This window comes from Pipistrellus hanaki (genome assembly GCF_964339955.1).
Source record: "Pipistrellus hanaki genome assembly, chromosome: 1".
NCBI classification, from domain to species: Eukaryota; Metazoa; Chordata; class Mammalia; order Chiroptera; family Vespertilionidae; genus Pipistrellus; species Pipistrellus hanaki.
The window spans coordinates 9,714,107-9,735,615 of NC_140503.1; the positions used below are offsets into that span (position 1 = coordinate 9,714,107).

General features: G+C 39.2%; 1 protein-coding gene across 3 annotated transcripts in view; it reads left to right on the forward strand.

The window, feature by feature from the left end:
- RPS6KA5 (ribosomal protein S6 kinase A5) overlaps window positions 1-21,509 on the forward strand; it is a 120,870-nt gene that overhangs the window by 64,031 nt on the left and 35,330 nt on the right. For 2 of the 3 annotated variants that reach the window (XM_084883895.1, XM_084883896.1), the window contains 2 exons: window positions 9,732-9,815; window positions 12,730-12,833. In XM_084883895.1, coding sequence (XP_084740021.1) covers window positions 9,732-9,815; window positions 12,730-12,833 — 188 coding nt within the window. Of the gene's footprint in view, window positions 1-3,527; window positions 3,583-9,731; window positions 9,816-12,729; window positions 12,834-21,509 lie in introns of those variants that run through there. The other variant, XM_084883897.1, reaches the window with a different exon arrangement.

The following is a 21,509-nucleotide window of genomic DNA, read 5'->3' on the forward strand; positions in this document are numbered from 1 at the left end:
CGCAAGAATAATTGTTTGCTGTGCTGGGACGCGAGATGCAGGGACACGGTCAGGCAGAGATGGCTCACTGGCAGCTATTGCTGTTTGCCATGCCCTAGCCTAGTGATGCCCTGAGACTCCTAAACACACCCAAACTCCAAGCAGTGGATTTTGCACATGAATGGCCTTCTCTATTGCAGTTTAACTTTGCATCCGGTGCAGACAGCTCCAAAGCCTCCAAACTCCAAGCAAGGAGGAGAGGACTGTGGTTCTCACTGTAGCTCCTGCAGGTTGGCCTCAAACAATAGCTGAATTGCACCCCATTGGAGATCCAGAAGCCAATGTACCTAGTGGTCAGTGTGAGACACCCGATTTCAACTCCTCACATCCATAAGTGACACATTCTGGAGGCGGACTCAGTGCGCACCAAAGCCCCACTGAAACAAGGCCTGCACCATAAGCGTGTCTCCAGCACAGCAGTTCTTCCATTATAGACACAGCTGGTCCTCACAGCCAATTGGCCTGGAGGTCAATTCCTCCCAGTGTACTAACAGCAATCAAGGCTTAACTACACCAAGACTTTGCACTCAGCCCACAAAAGGGTGTACCAAGACTGTATACCTCAGGTGATTGGCCCCTATAGCTACTGGCCCCTAAAGGTCACCTACCAAACAAAGCCACTGCATCAATTCATGGAGGCAGCCAAAATGCGGAGACACAATAGCATGACACGAATGGGACTTATGGAGGAAAGTAATCTACTGGACAACACAGAGTTCAGAACCATATTTATAAGGTTACTCAAGAATCTTCTAAAAACCCCTGAGAAACTTGAAGAGACCTTCAAGGACCTTTATGAGAATACCAAAAAAAAGGAAAAGGACCAGTTAGAAATTCAGCATACACTGTCTGAAATAAAGAATATACAGAAAATCAACTGCAGATCAACATACCCTAAGAGTCAAACCAAAGATCTGGAATATAAGGAAGCAAAAACACCCAACCATAGAGGCAGAAAGAAAGAAGAATCCAAAAGTGTGAGGAGAGTGTAAGGAGCCTCTTGGATGTATTAAATGTATTAAATTTAAGCATATCAACATCCGGATTTTCGGGGTGCCAGAAGAAGAGAGAGAACAGGATATTGAAGGCCTATTGGAAAAAATAATGACAAAAACTTTCCCTACCTGGTGAAAGACATAGACTTAACAAGTTCAGGAAGTACACAGAACCCAAACAAGAGGAATCCAAAGAGGACCACACCAAGACATATCATAATTAAAATGACAAGGGCAAAAGACAAAAAGAATCTTGAAAGCAGTAAGAGAAAAACAAGTTACGTACAAGGGAGTACCCATACAACTGTCAGCCGATTTCTCAACAGAAACTATGCAGATCAGAAGGGAGCGGCAAGAAATATGCAAAGTGATGAACACCAAGAACCTACAACCAAGATTACTCTACCCAGCAAAGCTATCATTCAGAATTGAAGGTCAGATAGAGAGCTTCACAGAAAAGAAAAAAGCTAAAGGAGTTCATCACCACCAAACTAGGATTACATGAAATGCTGAAGGGTATTCTTTAAGAAGAGGAAGAAGAAAAAGGTAAAGGTAAAAATTATGAACAACAAAAAGACAGCAAATACATACCTACCAACAAATTAATCTAAAAATCAAGTGAATAAAAAATCTGAAGAACAGAATGGACTGGTGAATATAATAGAATCAGGGAATAGAAAGGGAGTGGGCTAACAATTCTCAGGGGGAAAGGGGTCTGAGGGGTGTGGGAAGAGATTGGACAAAAATCTCACACCTGTGGATGAAGACAGTGGTGGAGGTAAGGGCATGGGGTGGAGTGGGGTGGGGAATCAAGTGGAAGGGAACTATGGGGGGGGGGGGGCGGGGGAGAGGAACACCTGTAATCTGAACAATAAAGATTTATTATAAAATAAATAAGTAAATAAATAAATAAATAAATAAATTTTAAAGCAGGAGAGACAGCATATAAAATGGTGAGAGAAAGAGTCCAAGAGGAAAAGGGTGAAAAGGAGAGAGGTCAGTTAGAGAAAGAGATAGAGATATCCTATCTAATAAAAGAGTAATATGCAAATTGACCATCACACCAACACACAAGATGGCTGCCTCCATGTGGACACAATATGGCCACCATAAATTGGCCGGCAGGAGAGCGCAGTTGGGAGAGACCAGGCCTGCAAGGGAGGGCATTTGTGGGCGATCAGGCCAGCAGGGGAGAGCAGTTGGGAGGGACCAGGCCTGCAAGGGAGGGCAGTTAGGCATCTATCAGGCTGGCAGGGGAGTGGTTAGGGGGTGATCAGGCTGGCAGGCAGAAGTAGTTAGGGGCAATCAGGAAGGCAGGCAGGCAAGCAGTTGGGAGCCAGCAGTCCTGGATTGGGCTTAAACAGGTAGTCAGACATCCCTTGAGGGGTCCTGGATTGGAGAAGATATAGGCTGGGCTGAGGGACACACCCTTGCCCCCCTCCCCATGCATGAATTTTGTGCATGGGCCTCTAGTACAGTATAATCTCTCTCTCTCTCTCTCTCAAAACTGGAAACCAAGGAAGAAACTTCTTAAATTGGAGTTTAACTTTTCTTATGTTTTCTTGATCAGTTTGCTAGAGATTTGTCCATTTTATTCTTCTCATCCAAAAATAACTTTGTCAAGCTTCTTATTTTTTCTATTTCTTTCCTGATGTTCCTTTGTTACTTCATTCCTTTTTCTTTCTATGAATTTCTTTCATATTCTTTTTCTGAACTTTTGAATTGGAAAGCTAGCTCATTAATATTTAATCTTTTAAAGTAAAACTCAGTTTCTAAGAATAGCTTTAGATGTAGCTCACAAGTTCTGACATATAGCATTTTTATTGTTACTCTAACAGTCTAATATTCATTGTGGTTTTCTTTGGGCCATGAATTACTTACAAATAGGTTTTTAAGTTTTCAAATACATAGGATTTTTTTATATCTTTTTATAAATAAGCTCTAACTTGTTTTCTGCTTGGAGAACAAAATATATATTTTATTTTTGTGGTGTTTGATGTTTGCTTTGTGACTTACTACTTGGTTAATTTCTATAAATGTCTTACATTTATCTGAAAAGACCGTGTATTCGCTAATTGTTAGATACAATTTTTTGTGTATATTTATGAAGATGGGGCTATCTTCCAAAGCTTCACTAATTATTGTCCTGCTAGACCAGTCAGTTATAGAAGAGATATGTCAAAATGCTCACTGTGATTGTGGATTTGTCCATTTCTTCTTGAAGATTTCTCCACTTTTGCTTCTATAGGTTAAGTCTCCTCAAAAAAATTTGAGGGTATTCATATTTGGAATAGAGTTATTCCGCTAGTGAGTTCCTTTTATTATGTAATGACCCTACCAAATTTTAATAATCCTTTTTACCTTAAAGTTTATTTTTTTGCTATTAATAAGATACTCCAGCTTTCTATTGGTTAGTGCTGGTCTGATATATCTTTTTCCATCTCTTTACTTTCAATATTTCTTTGTTATTATGTTTTAGGTATGCCTTTTATAAATAACATATAACTGGATTTTGTTTTTGATCCAGAGAGTTTCTGTCTTTTAACTGGTGAGTTAAATCTGTATATTATGATTATTGATATATATTTTTTATTTTTCTCATTTTCCTGTGTTTTTCTTTTTACCATAATTTTTCTTTGCCTTTTCCCCTCCTTTCCTGCCTTCTATTTAAATGATTAAGATTACTTTTTTTTATTTCCCTCCGAGAGGATGAAATTATATATTCTTTCTTAGAGGGAAGTTATATATATCCTATTTCTGTTCTTTTAGTGGTTATTACCCTGACTTTTTAAAATTATATAATGACTTAATAGAGTCTAAAATGAACCATTATGTCTATGATTGTCATGAGCACTTCAAGAACATTGGAATGTTTTAACTTCAGTTATCTATCTCATTTTACATATTATTACTTATTTATTATTTTAGTCCTACCTTATATTCTATTTCTTTAAATTAATCATTATTGTATAATTATTATTTTCATTTTATAAATTCTATACTTTAGATTTTCTCACATATTTACCTGTTTCCTCTGCTCACTGTCGCTGCTTATCTCTTACTCTTAGCATGTGAGTTTAGTTTATTTCTGAAGTGCAACCTTTAGATTTTTTTTTTAACAAGGAGTAGTGAATAGTAAATTCTTTCTCTCAATATACCTTCATTTTGCCCTGCATATATAATGATTATTTAACTGGTTACAGATATATCTAGGAATGGACTAGGTTTTTAATTGTGAAGTAAAACAAAACAAAAACCAAAAGTACTGTTTAGTAAATTATTATAAGGCAAACACTTTTCTAATCACTATAGAGATGCATTGCCTATGAATATATTTTTATTTAGTTTGAACATTGGACTATCTTCCATAGCTTCACTAATTATTGTCCTGCTAGACCAGTCAGTTATAGAAGAGATATGTCAAAATGCTCACTGTGACTGTGGATTTGTCCATTTCTTCTTGAAGATTTCTCCACTTTTGCTTCTATAGGTTGTTTCTCAGGTATACTATTTTACAAATTCTTTAATTGCATCTACTATGTTTATTTATTTTTTATTACTATATATTTTTTCAATTATATAGTTCTATTTGATTCTTTTCATAATGTTCTAATCTTTCCTGTGCTGCTATATTACTGTATGGATATTTTCCTTCATTTATATCTTTCATCTTTTACAACATACTGGTCTTTTATAGCTTATTGTTCTGTTTAAAGTAATCCTTCTTCTTGTATTTATGGAGTCTAGTTTGTTTAGTAATTTTGTGCCTCCAGGGCTTTATTCATGTGAATTCTGGACCAGCTAAGTTGTGGGAATTTCTCTGGTTCTGTTATGTGTTCCAGAGTATCACCAGATTTTTTTTTACCTCCCCCATCCCATGGGGGGAGAGTAAATTCATGTCCCAAATCTACAAAATATACAACTGGCAATTTAATCCTTTGCACTCCGAACCATTCTGGACATTGGCTACCAGCTACTCGATGCTACTTTGCGGCGGAAACGTGCGTTGAATTAATTCAATTCCCCGTAATCACTAATAAACTGCAATGTCCCCCCTGAGAGGGGACATCCGAGTGATATGCTAGAATTCCGATGTCCCCTGAGAGGGGACAGCGGAATGCAAAGGGTTAATTTCCCAAGAGGAATGTTTGTTTTTTAAGCTAGGCCCAAATTGTTACAAACCTATGATGGCAGTAAATTTCTTTTTTCTAGACTTCACACTTACTAAGGGATCACCTTTCTTAGGTTCCAAGGTTTACACAAGAGTGTTAATTCCAGGCCACCCCATTTCGGCCGAGGGCCTCATCTTTTGTCCTCGTATCCAGGGTCAAGCTTCTAGATTGCTGAGGCCTGTCACGAATTCCCTTCTCTCCCTTCTTTGTACGGCTAGCATAGGGTGGATGCCTACTCCGCCGGTTTTCAGCTCCCTCTTCATGGCTGACACCTGCGGGTTACCCTTACGGTATTATGAACAGAGTCATGGATGATTAGCAATGAGATAGTCACTTAAAATCAAACATTTCCAGATAGTTGTGAGAATTTTCAAATTTAGGGTGGAAAACACGTTGGATGTGGAAAAACTTCTTTTCATTGGTCATTTACACTTAACTCACACATTTATCAGTAATGAACAGTAAGAGCAGGATAAAATATTAGCAAATAGAAACTAGGAATCATTTAATCTAGTGTTTATTGAGAAATACTTGAGAGTTTTGCAGTTGAGTTCCTATTTGGATTCTTCGTTAGAAGGAAAGCAGCTTTTTATCCAGTGTTATCTGATTCTTCTGTCTAAGGAAGAGTGAAGCCTCTTTGGTCAGCTGATCACTTAAGTAAAACTGTTCCGTATTATCTGCCAGGATAATGTACACACACTTTAAGGCAGTTCTCATTCAGAGTATTTTAGCTTTGTGGTAGCTTTAACATATGCCCCTGAAGTCTTTCCTGCCCCTCAGTGGTCACACCTCTTCAGTTTGTTATCTTATGGGATGATTAGTTATTCTGAAAGTCAGAATCCAGAGGGAGTAACACCTCCATTGAGGCAGAGGCAGAGAAGCAGATACAGACTTGGGAGGAGCTAAAATGGCAATGTTTTTTAAAAAAACACACTGAGAGACTTAAGAAGTGCTTTGTCTTTATTTACTTATTCCTCCATTATCGGAACTTCCCAACACTTAAACTTTAATTTTTCTGTATTCTGGAATTTCCATCAAATAAATAAGAAGGTATTGATTATTTATTAAGGTAGGCACACACACACACACACACACACACACACACACACACACCAGAGAAACTGGTCCTGGCAAGGTGGTTCAGTTGATTGGAGCATCATCCCAAAGGTTGTAGGTTCGATTCCGGTCAGGGCACATTCCTAGGATGTAGGTTCAATCCCCTATTGAGGCAAGAACAAGAGGCAACTGATTAATGTTTCTCTCTCATGTCAATATCTTTCTCTCTCTCTCTCTTTTTCTTTCTCTCCCCGTATACTTTCCTCTTTCTCAAATCAGTGAACATATCTTTGGGTGATGGTTAAAAATACAAACACAAAAAACTAAAGTGAATTCAGAGAGAGCTGGAAAGTGGAGGAAATATCTTTAGCGTTTAGTGTAGCTCTCAGCTTCTTCTCTGTGGAGACAATAAAGAACTGAGCTACATTGTCAGAAAGTAAGACACGGAAAGTCTTCCTGGCACTAATCAATAAAATCTGTATGTTTCATACCCTTTGTACACTAAACTTGTCGAATATCTAGTGTTTTAAAGAAGATAATACATATTTTCATAGCTTTCAGTTTGTAAAATGTAATCATTGTCTCATACTTAGAAGGATATGCAGTTTCAAAATGGTGTGGCCTATAAATGAAAATGTATATTTGCTAAAAAAAAAAAACAAAAAAAAAAACACAACTATTTTCTAAATAAAAATCTAGAAAGTCAATAAATCAAAACCCATTATCTTTTTACTAATAAACCAGTTTGGATAATTTTTTCCCTATATAACTAAACTTGATGTAGCATATAATGTTTTGTGTGTTTTTTAAAACCCTCACCTAAGGGTATGTTTTACTGATTTTTTTTTTTTTCTTTAGAGAGAGGAAAAGGCAGAGAGAGAGAAAGAGAGAAAAATTGATCAGTTGCTTCCTGCATACACCCCGAGCTGGGATGGAACCCACAACTTGGGTATGTTCCTTGACCGGGAAGCCAATATGCAACTATTCAATGCATGGGAGACACTCCAACCAACTGAGCCACACCAGCCAGGGCTTAGCATCTGATCTTTTAAAGGTGTCTTTTAAGATAGCATAAATACTATGGCTTAGTAACATTTATGTTCTTCTATGTCATCTACATAGTGATGTTTGCCTAATATCAAAAAAAGGGGTTATTATATAGTAAATAGTATATTAACTACTAGTAAAACCATGCTGTAGTTTTATGACATTTGCTTTTTAAAAAACTAATTTTCTAATATTTTATAACTCAGTGAACAGATTAATGCTTTTTAATATATTTTTTCCTATTTAAGCATGTCTAACAAAATGTTAAGAATTATTCATTACTTTTTACACACAGTTTATATGAAATAGGTTTAATTTAGCTTTGCTTTTTCCAATAGTTTGATACAAAATTAACATTTGGTATTGAAATGATGAAGCAGAGAGATAATGACATTTGATATATGATTTATATTAGCTATTCAGTAGCACTCTGCCAGCTTAAAAAAGAAATTTTTTTCAGATCTATGCATAATGGAATTATTTCTTTTAGTTTCTAGGTGGATAATAATCTTTCAGTTTACATAGCACCTAAAAAGAAAGAAATGAATTATAGAACATACTTTATTTTTGTTCATTTATGTATTATAATTATTAAGTAGTTTTAATGCATTTATTATTACAGTGTTTAAATACATTTATTGCATTCATTATCTCTGGGCTTAACGTTCAGCCAGCAGAGTAGGGGACTTCTACCACTTTGATACCATTGCTAAAATGGAGTTCTTTACCATTAAAAAATGGTAAATAAGAGTAATGCTTCTTTTTCTTAACCCTTGTTAGTGAAAGTAAAGTATAAATTGAAGAGCTTGCTCTAAAGTAACTTTTTAAAAGTATTTTAATGGCACCAAAGTGCCTTTAAAAGTTTCAGATATAGCCATACAAATGTGTATTATTAAAGAGAAATTCTTTATCCCCGTTTAATATATCAGCATTAGTTTAGATCTTTTTACACTGGGATGAGTCTTACAATACATTTGGTCATCTTAAAAATTGCTTCAGTTTTTTAAGTTAATTTTTAGGCTGATAAATAAAATTAGTCCTTTTTAAAATTCTACAAAGGAGAAACAACTTAGAGAAAATCTCCCTTTAATTTACCTACACTTTGGTTATTCTTCACCTGAGGATATTTTTCCATTGGTTTTTAGAGAGTGGAAGGGAAGGGGAGAGACAGAGAAACATTGATGTGAGAGACATATCGATTGGTTGCCTTCTGCAGGTGCCCTGACCAGGGTGGAGATCAACCTGCAATGAAGGTGCATGCCCTTGACTGGAATCAAATGGGGACCCTTCAGTCTAATGGTCAATGTTCTATCCACTGAGCCAAACCATCTAGGGTGAGAAAATCTTTTAAAAACAGTTTGTTTGTTTGTTTGTTCACCACCACTAAACATTCTATTATCAGTGCCAACTAGACAAGGTGGTAAGGTAGGAGAAATATCCTTCTGTTTTTAATCTTTGGGTTTAGTATTCTCTTTCTTAGCATTTAGCCTCCTTCCCCCTCCAAGTTTTCTAGTGTCCTCCCAGTCTTGCCCGTCCTATATAATAAAAGTCCAGTGATCATAACGACACTCAACCAGTCACTATGAGGTGCACAGACCACCTCTTGGTCTCTTTCCCCGGCCAGCAGGCTCTGATCTCTGATGGCAAATAAGGACCTGGGGTGGGTGGCTGCGGGGGATGGGACTGGTGAACAGGCAGAATAGTCCAACCTCTTGGTCCCTCCCTCCAGCCTGCAGGTTTTGATCGCCGCTGATAGCAAACAGGGAACCAAGTTGGGTGGCAGGGGATGCAGGCAGCGCCAGGCCAAGGCCCCTACCCTGCCGGTCACCCCACACACAGAGGATGGCATGGGTGGGGCCAGTGAGCGGGCGGGAACAGCCAACCTCTCAGTCCCTCCCCCGGCTGTCAGGCTCCCATCGCTCAATGGCAAATGGGGAACCAAGGTGGGTGGCAACGGGAGGAGGTTGGCTACCAGCAGCCAGGGAAGACTGCCCTGATCGCAGGCTAGGCCTAAGAACCATACTTGAGCATGATTTAGTGCACCGGGCCTCTAGTGTGGAAATAAAGTCATCACTGGTAAAGTATTAGACAGTTCATGTTATCTTACTTGGACTGTTCGCAGTCTTATAGAAAAGAATGCTTAAAGAAACCAATAATTGAAATCTATGCACATAAAGAAAAGAAGAAGAGTGAATGAATGGTGGTAGGTTTCAGGCATGGGAAATCTTCATTTATCCAGGACTCATACTGTGTAAAGATGGTCTATCCTGGTGAGAAGAAGGTCTGTCGATTCTGCCATTATGTTGCTTTGTTGTACATAGTAATTAATCTCAATCATTGACATGTATTATGAACCTTCTTTATTGTCACTAGTCATACCAGCTTGAAATCAAATTCCTTTTTGTTTGATTGTTTGTTTAAGGCTGAAAGAGCATATTCATTTTGTGGAACGATTGAATACATGGCACCAGATATCATTAGAGGAGGAGATTCGGGACATGACAAGGTATGTTCTATTTTTGGCACTTTTTTATAAATTTCAATAAAATGTATAATAAAAATCCTAGTTTATAACTTAGGTACAGTCTCTTCAACAGAGTCTTGTTCTGGTGTTGTCTTATTTTTACTTTGTCTCTCCTTTGCTTTGTATAATGAACACAGCATGATATCTGGTATCTTGGAGGAAAAAGATAATAGAAAGGTTAGGGCATTCTTCTAGATTTCCCTTTTTTTAGGTTTTATTGGCAAGGATAATTTTCTGTTTTATAGTGTAACTCTGTTAAAAGGAAACCTCAAAAGCAACTAATTCTTCACATTAGAATCTATATCTTGAGCAAAGCACCAGTATCTCTATTTTAAAACAAAAATCACTCATTTTCTGTTGCATGGGATCTGCTCTTTCAGGACACAGCTGAGCCACAGTGCAATACAGAGGTGTCTGTGAATGCATAAACTGTCCACTGTTCCTGTCCGAGTTGGCGCTGGATGATTTTGGACAGTGCTTATTGGCATTGTTGGTTTTTGTTAGAAAAATATTCGGGACATATAGTTGACTGTTTTACTTTAGGTTGATATTTGCTTTCTAAGAGATCATTGAAAAGGGAATCTTACCGACTTTCTTATTCCCAGTTTCTGCTTTTAACTTTGTAGAAATACTGGAGACTTTCTTGATTATCTCTTCAACAGAAACAATCATTGTAACAATCCTTGGAGAAAGAAAGTAATCCTTTTTAAGCATTCAAGATAATCTAAGTTTGTTTTCCTAAGCCCTCTAACCAGCTTAATTTTTCCCTCCTCACTTTCCTTTGTGTGTTCAAAATGAATGCCATGAAGAGGCTTTCTAAGTAGCTATGCTATAAAATCTAGGTCACATATTTTTCTTCCTGTATTACCTGTTCAGTTCTTTTTTTAATTCTTTTGCTTTATTAATAACTTTCTCCAAATAGGGATTCTGGCTATTTTTTGCTTCTCCCTGTCCCCTTTCCCTTATCCCGTTACAAAACCCCAATATACAGTCCAACTATCTTAAATGTGGAGATTATTTGCTAATGACTTACCATACGTTTAAAGCCTATTCTTCAAGTTTTCTCATCTTAGTATAGAGCTGTATCGATTTAAGAGCCAGGTTTCAAATTTAAACCCCCCCGCCCCCCAGAATATTCTGAGGTTCCTGACTCAGATGGCAGTAAAACTGCTTATATAAATAAAAGAATTAAATTACTATTTTAGTTCATGTCAAGGTATTCTTTGGTAGGCCTATTTAGCTATTAAAATTTTAAAATTAACTTCTAAGACCTAATGGAACCAATTTGTAGGAAAGAAACCCTTATATTATTCCTAGGGTTGCTGCATACCTAAGATCTAGAATACAGCTAAGTCATTGGGAGTTCATGGAACAACACGATGACTCTGAGTGGGTTCAATGAGATATAATGTATACAACATGCTCATCGCTGTGCCAGGCTGGCACTCACTCGTTTGTGGTTTCAGTCGGCCTCGTCCTGTTTTCTGTGTCTTTGTTATGAATTTTCCTTGAAGTATCTCTAGGATCGTACATTTTGCATCATTTTTCTGAAACCTTACCCCTCAAATTTGGAAGCAGAGTTTAAAATTTTAGCATCTAGTTAATATTTCATTGGCATAAGCCATATATTCAACCATTATTGAAATCTTTATTTGCATAATTATAAAAAATAATTTTCAGTATATCAATGTTATTTAAATTACATGTAATTGGTTGTGTTCTCAGTTCAGATAACTACACATATAAATTTGTTTCCAATTTAGATCACATTTTGTTTTATATTATTTAAAATCTTATGCTTCCCACTATTAGCTTTATGTGATAGGTTCTATAAGAGGAAATGATTACGTGATTATGAAAAAATCCCTTTAGAAAGGATTTTTTTTATTTCTGTTCTTTGACTTTAAGTAATTTTATAATATTTATTGGAGCTGAATAATTAATAAAAATGGTAAGTGGTAAAAAAAAGAAAAAAAAAGGTAAATGGTACTTCCCCCCCACACACACACATCTAACACAAATCCAAAGATTTCACTTAAGATTTTAAAAAGTTATTTTCAATTAAAATTTTTATTTTGAATTAACCAAAGTAAAACCATTACTATTTATAAAATAACTAGAGGCCCAGTGCATGAAAAATCATGCACTGAGTGGGAGGGATCCCTCAGCCCGGCCTGCCCCCTCTCACAGTCCAGGAGCCCTCAGGGGCAGAAGGCAACCCAGCAATCAGGGGAAGGCAATGCCCCCATCATACTTCTGCTGCTGCCACTGCCGGCAGCACAAGCCTCGGGCAGCCCTAGGTCACTGGGCAGCCGCCATCTGAGGCTTGCCTGCACCTTGGGCCAACTTTGGGCGGCTGGGCAGCCGACATCCGAGGCTTTCCTGTGCCTCGGGCATCAGCTAGGCAGCAGCCATCCAAGGTTTGCCTGCACCTCCGGCCGGCCCTGGGCAGCTGGGCGGCTGAGGGAACTGGGGGACTGCAGAGGCAGGCACGCAGCACAGTGCCTGCCACCCCATGGGGCTGAGGGGACTGAGTGCATCCATTTTGTGGCTGTGGATGCCCCCATATTTGAGGGTGTGGTGGTCAATTAGCATATTCCCTCCTTATTGGCTGTGGGTGCTGCTAGCTTAGTTAGGATGTGATGGTCAATTACCATATTCCCTCTTTATTAGATAGCATTAGAACATGTTTAAATTTTGTACTGAGAATACCTGGATATTTGTTCTCTGAGTGTCTTTCTTGCATGAGATAATTTAATACTCCTTACACAAAAAGCTATGTACAAAATCTTATTCTTAAATATTTTCCAAATATATAACTTTATTTTGTTCATTTTTCTTTCTTACACATTACATGTTAGTTAATATTCTACCACATGAAATTGCTGTTTTGTAGGCAGTTGACTGGTGGAGTTTAGGTGTCCTAATGTATGAACTACTAACTGGAGCGTCTCCTTTCACTGTCGATGGGGAAAAGAATTCCCAAGCTGAGATATCTAGGTAAGACTTAAACAAAATAAAATGAATGTATTGTTACCTCAAAGGAACTCATTTAATTTCTGTAATTCAATTGATGGGGGGAAATAATTTTTTTAAAATGGGCATAGATAAAATTAGGTTTAAGTAGTTAATTTCCGTTTAAAATCATATGGGATGTAGATATTTAACCTTTATATTTCTTTATATTTTATGTGCCCGGTTTGATCTTCTATTTCATAGAGAGAGTGTCATAATTTTTGTGTATCCAAAAACACTTAGCATATTGTCTTAATACAGGGTATATTGAAGTTTATTTGATGGACACTTTCTTCCGACTGTATTATAATTTCTTTGTGACTTTAACAATAAATAGTGATATTTTTTAGCTCATGTATAGAGGCTCAATAGAAACAACTACCAGAAAATCACCCTCTTGTAAATTACCATAGCATTATTCTATTCTTTTCCTTCAGAGCAGTTATCACAATTGCATTGTTACATTTTCATTTACAATTATTTGATTAATGTCTGTCTGTCTCACTAGATTGTAAGTTCTGTGAGAGCAAGGGCACGTCTGGCTTTGATCCCAGCACTGTATGCTCTGGCACCAGCCAGCACAGTGCTTTACTATGCAGCATTCAATATATACTTTGGAATGAAATGGATTAATGAACAAATAAACAACAGTTATAAAACATTATACTAATTACTAGTTATGTTTTTGTCCTGTTCTTACTTGAATGTTATAACTTTGAGAACAGATTTGATATTAAAAATTAAAAATTGAGACTTCCACTACTTATCAAAATGGAATAAGAACCAGATTTAGCCGAAACCGGTTTGGCTCAGTGGTAGAGCATCGGTCTGCGGACTGAAAGGTCCCGGGTTCGGTTCCGGTCAAGGGCATGTACCTTGGTTGCGGGTACATCCCCAGTAGGAGGTGTGCAGGAAGCAGCTGATCGATGATTCTCTCTCATCGATGTTTCTAACTCTCTATTCCTCTCTCTTCCTCTCTGTAAAAAATCAATAAAATATATTTAAAAAAAAAAAAGAACCAGATTTAGTTTCCTGCCTGAAATAGTTTTTAAAATGGGCAAAATATCTGAAAGAACAATATTGAAGATATTGACTACCTAGCAGTGAAGGACTGAACAGTGAGAGATGGAAAATCTGTGAGGTGAGCCCTATGATTGCCCAGCTTACTGCCATGAGACAGTGTCCAGGCTGCAGCGCAGAGGGTTGAGGTGGAGCTGAGAGTGCAGGAAGACAAAGGCAGCCAGAGTTTGAGGTCAGAGTGTCAGAGAGGAGAAGCTGCAGAGAGAGAAGTTCCGAGGTTGTGCAAATATTCATTCAGTGAAGTAGCAAGAAGCACACACTACAGGAACTACTCAGTATAGTGAAGATGCTGTTTCTCTTCCAATTGATACATAAATTCACCACAATCACAGTCCCAACAGACTTTTCTTTTCTTTTTCATCCTTTTTTTTTTTTTTTTTTTTTTTTTGCTAGACATTGACAACCTGGATCTAAAATTCATATAGAAATGCAGAGAACCAGGAATAGCTAAATCATCTTTGAAAAAGTAGTCCAAAGTTGATTTCAAGACTTTTAAGCTATAATACTTAAGACTACACTGTGGTGTTTGTATCAAGATAGACAAATATTCAATGAAATAGAATAGAAAGGCCAGAAATAGAACCACACAGATATAGGCAACTGATTTTCCCCCCAAAGGTGCGAAGTCAATTTGGTAAAGATAGACTTTTCAATAAATGATGCTGGAACCACTGGCTATCATGGGGAGGTGGTGGGGAGAAATGAACTTATATAAATACATTCCACCATATAGAAAAAGATGCTAAGAACGATTATTGACCTAAATGTAAAACCTAAATATAGAATTTCTGTAAGAAAACATAAAGGGAACTCTTTATGACCTTGGGTTAGGTAAAGATTTTTTAGCTACAACACAAAAAGTGCAATCTATACAAGAAAGCACTAATAAAGTGGACTTCATCAGAATTTCGGTCTCAAAAAGAAACTGTTAAGAGAATGGAAAGACAAGCCACAGCCTGGGATAAAATTATAAATCAAAACTCAAAGGGGGAAAATCTCCAATAAAAAAAAAATTGGGCAAAAAATGCAACTAAACCACAGTGAGATGCCACTGTATACTCACTGGAATGGCTAAAAATAAAGAGTCTATCATAGGGTTCTCCAGAGAAACAGAACCAATGAGACATGTAAACGATTTATTATAAAGAATCAGCTCACACAGTTATGGAGGCTGAGTAGTCCCACAATCTGCCGTCTGCAAATTGGAGAACAAGAAAGCCAGTGGTTCTGAGATCAGAAGACCAGTGTCCCAAGTTAAACTCTTTTTTTCTCCTTTCTATTCAGGCACTAAAGGGATTAGATGGTGCCCACCTACATTAAGGAGGGGATCCAAATGCTAATCTCAGGAAGAAACACCCAGAAATAATGTTTAATCCGGGCAACCTGTGGCCCAGTCATGTGACACTTAAAATTAATCATTGCAGATTCACTCTTTGTCGGCTTGGCAGCCATATGCATCTCTTTCCAGGGGTGGGGAATCATTTTTCTACCAAGGGCCATTTGGATATTTATAATATAATTCGAGATCCATACAAAATTATCAACTTAAAAATTGGCCTGTTCTATTTGGTCAAGGATTTAATTAACTCACCCATAATGCCTTGTGCAGGGCCACACCAAATGGTTTTGTGAGCCTTGTGTGGCCCGTGGGCTACATTTCCCACCCCTGCCTTAACACCATACTTAATCTCCAAACAGTGACAAGTCATAATTCCACCTAGTGCGGAACATGGTGAGACAAGTGAATTTCAGAAGCATGGTCCCATTCATGCACTTCACTTGCTGTGACTTGAGTTCCTTGATCAGAAGCAATGCAGTGTGGAATGTAAGTGTCTACTCTAGTTAGAGTGAAATTCTGCCCCTTCCATAATGGAAGTAGCCAGTGTAATCAATCTGTCACCAGGTGGCAGGCAGATCACCTGGGGATTGATGCCATATCGGGCATACAGTGTTGGTTTCTGCTGCTGGCAGATTGAGCACTCAGCAGAGGCCATAGCCAGGTCAGCCTTGGTGAGTGGAAGACCGTGTGTATCCTCCATCCCTGCCACCATGGCCATTTTATTTATGAGCCCATTGGGTGGCAATGGGGTAGACCAGAGAAAGAGAACAGATCATCCTATCCATGATCAAAGTCCTCCTCTGCTGAGGTCACCCTTTGGTGAGACTTCACATGGGACATAAATGTCTTCATATTTTTTTCCCTCTTCAGAGAAGTCTATCCACATACTTCTTCCAAGTATTGTTGTAACCAGGCTTCCTTGTCACCAATTTTTCAATCATGTTCCTCCCAAGCCCCTGACTATGTAGTCCAGTGGTCGGCTCTGTTGACTAGTGAGTTTGTTGACCACTGGGACAGGGGCTTAATCACAGGGAACAACAACAGCCTGTAATTATTGGAATTGAGAGTCTAGGTCAGTGGTCAGCAAACTCATTAGCCAACAGAGCTACAAACTGGCTCACGAGCCGCATGTGGCTTGCGAGCCATAGTTTGCCGACCACTGATCTAGTCAAACCGCTGGCTATCATTGGTATAAAAGCACACATCTAGTCATTTCTCCAATGCTCAGTGAACACACAGGTGCACTGCTCAAAGCTCTGCTCCCTGGAGAGATTTCCCCTCACTGCTCTTCAGGGATGCTTTACAAAGGGGAGGCAGTGCTACAGCTGTCCACTCCGGTGGCACCTGCGGTATCGTGGAGAACCATCGGTAAACTTGGCCTGAGTCTTCTCATTCTCTGTCAACTTATCATAGGCCATTCCCCAGAGTGCCTTATCCTAAGGCACAGAGAAGGCAGCGTAGCAGAAGTGGGGCCCATGGACATTTGGGCTACTTCTTTATGAAGCTGACTTGTGCCTTCAGGGCCTGCTCCATTTGATGATGGACTGTTGCTGTGCATTCCCAACTCTATGGCTTCATGCATCAGATACAACCCAGTGTATGATGGGCATCTCAGGCTGTATGAAACTTGGGGGCCATAGTTACGTGTTTTAGTCTGGTAAGGCCTAGCAACAGACCAGTAGCTGTTTCTCAAAAGGGGTATAGTTATCTGCAGAGGACGGCAGGCTTTTGCTCCGCAATCCTAGGGGCCTGTGCTGCATTCACCTACCCGGGCTGCCAAGGCTCTGCCACTGACACCTCAAGCAGCGTTGGGCCTGCTGGATCCTATGGCCCAAGTGACACAGCAGCCCGGGCCTGTTGCAGAGCCTTCTCTTGTTCTGGCCCCCATTCAGCAGCAGTTTTTCGGGTCACTTGTTAAATGGGCTGGAGTAACACACTCAAATGAGGAATATGTTTCCCTTTTGGGTGTCGGAAGGGTCAGATTCAACAACTCATCCTTCACCTTATAAGCGATATCTTGGCATTGTCCCACACCACTGCACCCCTAGAAATCATTAGGATAGGAGCCCCTGAATTTTGTTTTCCACCTTCTGACACACAATACCGTACCAATAAGTCTAGATTAGTTGCTACTCCTTGTTCACTAGGTCCAATCAGCGTAAGGTCATCAATATAATGGACCAGTGTGATATCTGATGGAAGGGAAAGGTGATGAAAATCTTTTAGAACTAAGTTATGATACAGGGTTGGAGAATTGATATACTTACCCCAATGGTAGGATACTGCTGACCTTGACCCCTGAAAGCAACTCTTTTCATGGGCCTTACGAACAGGGATGGAGAAAAAGGCATATGCCATGTCAACTGCAGCATAACCTGTACCAAGGGATGTGTTAAGATGCTCAAGCAATGAAGCCACACCTGGAAGAGCAGCTGCATTGGGCTCAACCACGTGGTTGAAACATATCATAATCCACTGTCATTCTTTAAGTTTCATCTGTCTTCTGCACAGGCCCCATAGGCGAATTGAATGGGGGCGTGATGAGATCACCACACCTACATCTTTCAAGTCCTTGATGGTGGCTGTCACCTCGGCAATCCCCCGGAATGCAGTACTGTTTTTGGTTTACTGTGTTTCTGGGCAGAGACCGTTCTAATGGTTTCCACCCAGCCTTTCCAACCATAATTGTCCTCACACCACAGGTCAGGGCACCAATGTGGGGATTCTGCCAGCTGCTAAGTATGTCTGTTCCAGTGCACTCTGGAACTGCAGAAATAACCACAGGATGGCTCAGGACCCACTGAATCCACCGTGAGATGGACCTGAGCTAAAGTGCCATTGATCACCTGACCTCCACAAGCCTCTACCTGATTGGGGGTGCGCCACAGAGACGTTTGGGTCTCCTGGAATTAGCGTCAGTTCAGAACCAGTGGCTAATAATCCTTTTACATTCCGATTATTTCCTTTTTCCAGTGTACAGTTAGTCTGGCACAAGGTCCCTTTGGGGAAGTCTAGGAGAAAGATTAACAACATACATTTCCGAGTCCCTTTCTCAAACTGACCCACCCTCTTCATTCAAGAGGTACTGGGAAGGTACACTGGTTCAGGTGGGGAAATTTTTTGAGAGGCAGTTGATGGAGAGGAGGGCAAGGTTGATGACAAAGGGACACAAGGAAACTGGAAGGGGATGGGTATGTTCATGATCTTGACTGTGGCAATGGCTTCACAGGTGTACACATACATCAAAGCTGATCAAGTTGTCTACTTTGTATGTGGGAAGTGTGTTGTACATCAATTCTACTTCAACTGAAAAGTTTAAATGAACCTTTTACAGGAAAGGTTAGGAAGTACGTATAAATAACTTCTTGCTGTCCCAGCTAGTTAGTACTGAAGTTAAGAGATAGGACTGTTTCTTGTTAAGTTCATAGTTAAAATTCATCGTCAGTTATTAAAAATACTAAATATGATTTGGCTTATCTTAAGTGGGCTTTTTGATGGTTTGAAAATGTTTCACAATTTTATAAAACCTTGCCTATAGTCTTGAGAGTTAGGTCCCTTTGCAAGGTCACACCTGTCATGGTGACAGGCGCAAAGGGTGGGCTCAGCCTGACAGCATTAGGAAGTGGCTCCTCCGAGTGAGTCCCCTCTTCTGGATTCCAGGACGCAAGCAATCTTCTTTGTGAGTGTTCTCTCCAGCACAGGGCTGCCTGTCGAGAGAGAGCATGTTGCTGGTTGTGATGGCAGGAGCATTCTGATCAAAGTGTTGTTCAAATTTAAACTGCTCTTAACTGCCTTGAGCTCAATCAGTTGGCATTCTGTTTTAGAAAGAGAAAGAGAGCCTGAGTCAAATTCTTAAAATCTTAAAACTAGAGCAGATTTTTCAAGAATTCAGATAGAATATTCCCTTTAGTTAGTTAATTATTCATTTTGTCATGTTGTTAAGATTTTGTTTAAAAGCTGGTGTTAACTTATGATTCCATGGTTTCTTTGTGGCATTTATTTTTGTTCCTGAAATTTACAAACAATGCAATGACCATGTTATCTTACAGTACCTTTCCTTTTCAAGATAATCATTCTGATTTTCTTTCCTGGTGTAAAATCGTTCAGTCTGTTCTTTTAAAAATAATATATCATTGTCTTATCCCCAAATGTCCTAATTAACCAGGGCTTTTTCTCATCACTTAATTCTTTTATTCCTTAATTATTGTGATCTTCTCTGAACTCTGCATATTTTTTATAGTTTTTACTTGAGATGTTTCAAAATAAAGTATTTTTCAAGTTACCTACTTACCTATTGTTGTCTATAGGTAGCCTAAAATCAGAACAAGCTTGTTTTTCTGGTCCATCACATTGCAAAATAAAACAATTTAGAATGAGAATAAAACCTCAGGGATGTAAGAATCCTTCATCAGTGTCCCCGATAGTCATCTCCTCTGTCTGAGTGCCGTTGATGAATGGATAGCATGATTGTAGACATTTTCCAAGGAAGCCCCTTCAACAGAACAACTTTAGTTATATAGAAGTTTTTCTCGCTTAAAATAAGTGGAATTACCTTCCTCTAACCTCTGCATGTCAGTCCTGGTTCTGTCCTCTGAAAACAGAGGGAAGTTCTGTTGTTTCTCCCAGACGTTGCTTTAGGGATTTGAAAGTAGTTTTACCTAGGGTTCCCTTTCCAGTTCTCTTACTGTTTCTATGAAATCATTTCCCGACTCCTCATATCTTGGTACCACTTTGGACAATACTAAATTGACAGTATCATAGATTTGAATGATTGCTCTTTAGCTTTCTATGAGTCTCTTTTTTTTATTAAATATATTTTTATTTTCTTTTTTTAGAGAGAGAGAAAGGGGAAGGGAGAGAGAGATAGAAATATCAATGAGAGAAAACATCAGTCAGCTGTCTCCTGCACATCCCTCACCAGGGATCGAGCCTGAAACCCAGGCATGTGCCCTGACTGAGAATCAAACATGACCTCTTGGTGCATAGGTTGAAGTTCAACCACTGAGTCACACTGGCTGGGCTCTTATTTTTATTTCATGCTTGTAGCATCTGTTTTTTTTCTTACTAACGTGTTTCCTACTAGCTTCTATTGCCTTGTGTAGAACTTCTGTTAGGGTGTATGTTACTGCTGCATGGGGAAGTGCCCACCCATCCAGTCACTGGGACTTCCTTCGATTTTCCTGCCTGCCCCTCCAAGCACTGGAGCTTTGTAAAACATGATCATCGAATATTCCTTCACCTAGGAACCAGGACACAGAGCTTCTGTTCATGGCTCTTCCATCATCTCTGACAGGGTTGTTTGTCTCACTTCCTCTGCCTTTGAAATGTAGGAAATGTTTGCCAAAAAATATTTTTTGGTTCCTCATTTTCTATCAATAAGGCATACTTTCTTAATGTGTTCGTTGTACTATTAAATAACGTTATTAAGTTCAGGTCTAAGTGGTATCAAAACAATGATATTAAACAAAAGTTCTAATTGTGCTATTTAGGTCAGGGGTTGGCAGACCACAGACCCATTCTGCTGCTCATCTTCTTGAGCTAAGAAGAGATTTTAGCAGCTCCCACTCTTTCGAGCACAAGGTGCCTTCCCGACTCCCTTTCCTCCCCCAGGCGCCTTAGCTTTACCTTTCTCCTGAACGCCAAGGGCCCTTATTTTGCCTCTGTAACTTTCTAAATTTCCTCTTATAGTTTGGGGGGGGGGGGAGAGAAAGAGAATGGATTTTATATTCTTAAGTAGTTGAAAAAGTCAAAAGATGAACAGTGCTTTGTGGCATGTGAAAATTACATGAAAGTGGGATTGCACTGTCCACAGGAACATTTTATCAGAGCACAGCCGTGCTCATTCATTTGCTGTCATCTCTGGCTGCGTTCCTGCTCCTGCCGCAGGGTTGAATAGTTGCCACAGAGACCGGAGAGCTCTCCGAGTCTACAGTATTTATTGCCTGGCCTTGTATTAGCAATCCATTATCCATTGCTAGGAAACAAATGACCTAAAAACGTTTATTATCTCAGGGCTTCTGTGGATCAGCTTCGCTAAGTCCTCTGCTTCAAGGTCACTCCAAGGCTGCAAAGTGTTGGCTCAACTGGGAAAGGAGCTGCTTCCCAGGCATGGGTTGTTGGCAGGATTCGGATCCGTAGGGTTGTTGGCGGGATTCAGTTCCGTATGGTTGTTGGCCTAAAGCCTCAGATTCTCGCTGGCTATTGGCTGAAGATCACCTACCATCCCTTGCCATGTTGGCCTG